Genomic DNA, 6,000 nt, shown 5'->3' with positions numbered 1-6,000 from the left:
TGATTGATTAATGATCAATCATTAGATAATTATTAATCAATCATTGATCAATCATTCGTGAAACTAAAATCGCTTCCGCCCTGAATGCTAAAAACAATGCAATGAATAGTATACAAAACTATTGACTGTTATAAACTCATGACTTTATCAATAATCTTTTCCTGCTTCGTCGACAGACTGCCATTTTAGTTTTAAATATAATTTTAAGACTTAAACACCAAAGACGCATTTTTTTTAATTGAGGTCCATTTATATACAGTTTTATATATTTAGTGGAATTAACACAAAACTGAACGAAACGGTCTGGTTTTTTTTAGTATAATAGTTGGGGAAGTATTTTTAGCCGTTTCGGTTTTGTTTTTATTATTATTAATTAAATTTAGGTCACTTTCATACTGATGCCCTCGTAATTAAAATTTTATTTAGGTTTTTTTTTTGCTTCAAGGTTTTATATTTTTTCTTTCTTTTCACATTTATATTTTTTGGTTTTTTGGGTTTTTTATAACTCGATTTATCAATCACAATTTATTCTTTTTTTGTCATCATTAATTAATCATTTTCATTATTTTTACTATAATTTTCCTTAATATTTTTTTGTTTGTTTTTGTTTTGAATAATTTTTTTTTTAAATTTTAAATATTTAACAAAGAAAATTGTCTTTAATTCAACTTAACTGGGATGCTTAGTTTCACAGAGCCGTATCACCGACTCTGTGTGATTCCTATAGTCATACGGTCGATTCTCGTTTCACCATTAACGGTGTATCGATGGATGCTTCGTCTTCGGCCACACCAATGCACATTCGGGATCGTGTGTTCAAATGTTGCATTGCTATTTGTGACGGCGGCGGCTGTTGTGGTCCGCACATTTGCACTTGTGGTATGTGCCGGACGCCAGCTATTGTACCGCCGTATGAAGGCCAATGTTGATTGGGGTGTCTGGGTAACGTACATGTCGATTGTGGATTTGGATAAGTGTTTGGCACAGGACTCTGTGTGGCATAAGGAAATTTCGAGTTTTTTTTTTGTTTACTTTAAATTTCGTATTTTATTGGTTGGTCTTAGAGTTTTTAATTTTGGTGGGGGAGGGGCTATGGTATCAGTTGGGTTTGCTTCGACTAATGAATGGTGATTGGATTTTTGTTTACAATTTGAAGCTTAATAAGTGAATGGAACAAATTGTGTCGCAGAGATCTTCATACATTATTTCCGACTGATTGTTGAAATCCCTTAATTCAATTTAAAAAGTTACCCTAGCAAATATGCTTTACAAAAAAAAAACGAAAATTCCCTTAATTTGTCAAAACTTTTCCCGTTTCGCATGCTGAAATACTGAATGGAAATATCGCTGCATTTTCTGTATAAGTATATTTGACTGAACTAAAAATTACCCTCGACATATGTGTATACCAAGGGGTCAGTGGAAAATTTCCGTTTTCACTATCCAGTGATCTACGCAACCTGATTAACTTGATTTTCACCTCGAGCTGTTGCTGTGGGATTTCATTTTAAATCATATCCGTGATTGCTTGTGCTGGTAATTGTTTGAAATTTGATTCGGATAATTCGAATGACGAACATACATTTTAGAAATAAATCGAGTTGAATAAATTTGGTTTTATTTTTTCTTCTTCTACAGATCCAAAACTATTGCATCTGCAGTGTCGGTCGGAGTTGTTATAATTGTGGAATGTTTTCATTTTTCCAGTAAACTTTTTCCTACTCTTAACCAAGTTGCAAAGTTTACGTTATTACTTTAATGAAAACTTAGTTTGGTCAGAAAATTATACAAAATTGTCATTGACTTAAGCTTAAAATAAAAAAAATTCATTTGCCAAAACTTTGTTCTATCACTGCAATTTAAAGTTTTTTTTTTTTTTTGGTGCTGAATTGAAACACTTTATGTCGCTCGAAACTATTCTACTTTACGTATTTTTCTTTCGTAACATTTAAAGAGAGTGGATGGCAGAAGGCTTTACCATTAACATCTTTCTGAAGAATTCCGCTTTTAATTAAAATAAAAAAGTATTTCACAAAGACGGTTCACCCAATAACAGATAGACGAGTACCAGTGACGTTGGTGTTACTCAGCATGTTAGTAGTACATTTCACTATTGTTTCGATCACACGTTATTGTGACTTGTCACCTTCAGTCACACCGGAAAGTGCTAAGGGAGTCAAGGAATACCTCCAAAAAAATTCTAAAAATACAAAATTTGACTTTTGATTTTTACAAATTTATTTGGAGGTATTCCTCGACCCCCTTAGCACTTTCCGGCGTGCCTAAAGTGCCTGCTCGAGCATTATCCCCTACGTGTTAAATATGTCTTCCGATGTTTCGCTTTAATATGCCGACCATGGAGTAAGTGCACTACACTACACCAATTTCTGCGGATGGACTATTTTGAAAATGTCCTTGTTGAATTGGGACACATATTTTAGAATTTTTTTTCTTTGTATTTCTACATAGGTATTAAGGGGGGTCTTATTTGGTTTAAAATTCATTCACACTGAAAATACGCAGAAATTTGATTATTTCGGCAAACTTCTAGCGGTTCATCTGTATCCGAAATGCAACGAAAACATCCAGAAACTGATTTACCTAATAACTATTGGTCTTAGTTTTACAATGACGGCAAACATGCATGGGAAGTGACACGATGAATGTATCTTTGAAGTGAAAATTTGAGATTTAGTTACTCTACTCCGTGCACAGAAAACATTTGATCAAAAAGTATTTTTCTATGCAGTATCTTATCTGGAAAAGAACAGATGCTTTTGATTTGCCCAAAAAACTACATTTCTGCAACTGCGCTGCGAAAACTGAATTTTTTCATGGGTGATTGCGATCGAAGGGTCTTTTTTCTATGCTTTTCTAAAGAACCTTAGCAACTAAATGTCAATTTTTGGCCTACACATTCTTACAGTGAACGACATCTCAAATGTCTCACTGTCATTTTTTTTCAGAGAATGTCATTGTGAATTTGCAATGACACAATAAAATTCTCAGAAAAATTTGACAGTGAGACATTTGAGATGTCGTTCTCTGTATAATCTATTTTTAACTGTGAAGCTATGATGGCACATTATTGGCCAAATGGAGAAAAATGTAGATGACAACATGATCTACATTTTGCTCCATTTGGTCAAAAGTGTGCCGTCATTGTTTTACGGTTAAAAATCGATTTTAAGAAGGTGTAGACCAAAAATTGACATTGGTAAGGTTCTTTCGTCCCCAGTGGTGAAATGTATTTACTTTCCACCACTCCTTCTGAACAATTAACCGTTAATAAAAACTCTGCCACGACCAAATTTCGAACTCCCGACATCAAAACCCAATTCTTATCGAGCAACCCCTCTAACCATTCGGCTATTGAGATAGATATATTATCGCAGTGAACCAATTCTTGAAGCATACATAAATGCAGTCTATTTGAACGTTCATACATTCATTCATACAGTAGATACATACATTCTAGGTAGAGATATGTTTTGCATTTCAAAAGTTCATTTTCCGTAACAAGTGACGAAAAGTAGAACTTTCCTTTGCCTTTATTGCGAGAAACGTTGTATAAAACTCGATGATAAATGCTTTTTTAGGCACACGATGTGTATTGTCACACTCGACCTACGGCCTCGGTTGTATAAATAACTATTTCGCAGCTGGTCGCAAGAAAAAGTTGTATGCAACACGTTGTGAAAAGTGGGACCTCACTTCTAGTGAGAAAAACTTTTCGCAGCTAGTTACATAAATTACCATTTAAACACTCGCTATGAAGAGTTAGTAGAATTTAGAAGGCTTTCTTCCAGCACCTTACAGAATGTCATCCAATTTCCGGTAAATGTAACCAGAACTCTCAGTCGACGCGAAACCTGTATTCGTAGTGTTAAGTGCACAACAACACTTTACCAACTCATACAAACACAGAATCGAGAAGAGACAACATTTCTAACATTGTTTCAATGACCGCGTCTGCAACCTTTGCAATTTCTCGCATTACACTACAAATTACATTCAGTAACAGTCAATATAGCTCAGTCTGAAACACACGCAGATAAAAACAACGAGATTCATGGTGATGAGTTTATTGACTGCTTGAAATTGTGTATTGTGATCATAAAGACAAAATGGCCAGATTTAGCTAATTTTGTGATTTTTTTCCCTCTCATTTTTCATACACTTCCATGTATGAAATAGCGCCCAGAGATTATGTTGTGTACTTCAATCCACCAAACAACCATAAATCTAACCGACAACTCCATTGCATGCATATATTCGGTTATGTCTCTGATTAACATTTTAATTAAAAAAGTAAATAAATTCAATTTCTCCGTACACAATCGTACTACTCGTCCATATGCATAGCCCGAAAACGTTACAACCACACCGAACTACAACCGAAAAACAGAAAAAAAAAAAAATATTTAATCGTATATATAACCGAAACACACAGCCAACACTCTCTCCTCATGTTTTTTTATTAAAACATAACAATTTTCTGTATCAGATTTGGAATTTTTAACGAAATATTAAAACCCAACAACGTTTATATGTTTTTCGGGAGAATGAAAATATATATTCAGAATTCATATATTCAAAACATCAATTTCCTTTTTTGTGGTTTTAATACACCCACCAATATGTGAGTGCATAATATTTCTGAACGTGTTTTTGAATATTCGACACACAACCAAAAAAAAAGAGTAGTAGCTCTCTATACATCAACACAACGAACAACAGAAAAGTTTAGGTTCGGGTTACACCAGGCAGCAGTGCCGCCGCCACCGCCCTCGTTCCCATTCCCAAACTATGGAATTTTAAATTTCGCCTATGTGGTACAGATACTCTCACTCACACACTACCCCGGCATTTTGTACAAAGATAATGCCGTGGGTAAATATAAAATTTATGACACTATTTTCGGTCATAGGGGCTATAAATGCTCTCTAAATCTACACACTTTTTGAATTTCCACATAAAATATAAAATATAAAACGGAAATTACTTATTCCCTACGCTCCAGCATCTGCAATAAAATGCAATCACCACACACAACAATATAATAATATACTCGGGGTAAAATATATACACTGAAAAACGGCATGACCTAAAAGCCCCCTAAAATAATTGATTTATACGTTCGGTTCCATGGTACAACCCGGTCCACGTCCATCTATATATGTTATTATGGAAATTCTATAATATAAAATGTTGTTTTAAAACAATTATAGCTTTGCCCCTTTTGTATTTTCCTTCCCATTTTTTTTTTATTTCTTCTTCTTCTGTTCATTCCACATCTCGATGCTGTATATCTTAATCACAATACTAGAGGAGAGCCAGTTTCAGATGGAGTGTGTAGTGTATGCTTGGGAAGATATACAAGATTCAATTCACACTCGTTATAAATGCACATGTACGTGACTGCATATATTTATATATAGCAATGCATCCATACCATACCGACACATTATTATATATAGTGCCTCTAGATTTAGATGCACACACATATATCCGTATATTCTGGCGCATATATATAAAACATTTGGTGTTTTCAGTCCTGTTTCACGGATAACTTTTAATGAACTAAAAGTCTGGAGTATTTGTCGTGAGTGGTGGCAGCAAACACAAACAAATTATTTTGTGTGCAACATCGAGAAACATGGTAGAGTGTTCTACCCAGATCTACATAACTTCTATTTTTCCATACATTTTCTATAGAATAGAGATTCCCAGCTCACACAAATGGTGTGAGATGTGCGGTAACATTAGATTATGGTCATTAAACACGGATGGTTTTACTTTAGAGGTTTATCATTCTGACTTTGTCATGGGTGTGTGTGTGTCTGTGTATATACACACACAGCTGTGTGAGAGTGAAGATGTTGTCAATTATAACAATTGTTAGCAGTTTATGTGTCTTACCCAACACATACCAGAAACTAAAGTCGGTTAATTTTAAGCATATCCAAAATATCTCTGGTAACATTGCATCATTATTAA

The 6,000-nt window shown here is 34.3% G+C and overlaps 1 protein-coding gene across 1 annotated transcript in view; it reads right to left on the bottom strand.

The window, feature by feature from the left end:
- Window positions 1-552: 552 nt before the first annotated feature.
- Window positions 553-6,000, bottom strand: part of LOC119069471 (sialoadhesin) — a 47,903-nt gene continuing 42,455 nt past the window's right edge. Inside the window, exon 16 of the mRNA XM_037173525.1 lies at window positions 553-991. Within this exon, the coding sequence (XP_037029420.1) occupies window positions 728-991 (264 nt within the window). The 3' untranslated portion in view covers window positions 553-727. The remainder of the gene's footprint in view (window positions 992-6,000) is intronic.

This window comes from Bradysia coprophila (genome assembly GCF_014529535.1).
Source record: "Bradysia coprophila strain Holo2 chromosome X unlocalized genomic scaffold, BU_Bcop_v1 contig_35, whole genome shotgun sequence".
Lineage (NCBI taxonomy): Eukaryota > Metazoa > Arthropoda > Insecta > Diptera > Sciaridae > Bradysia > Bradysia coprophila.
This window is presented reverse-complemented; position numbering and strand designations above follow the sequence as displayed.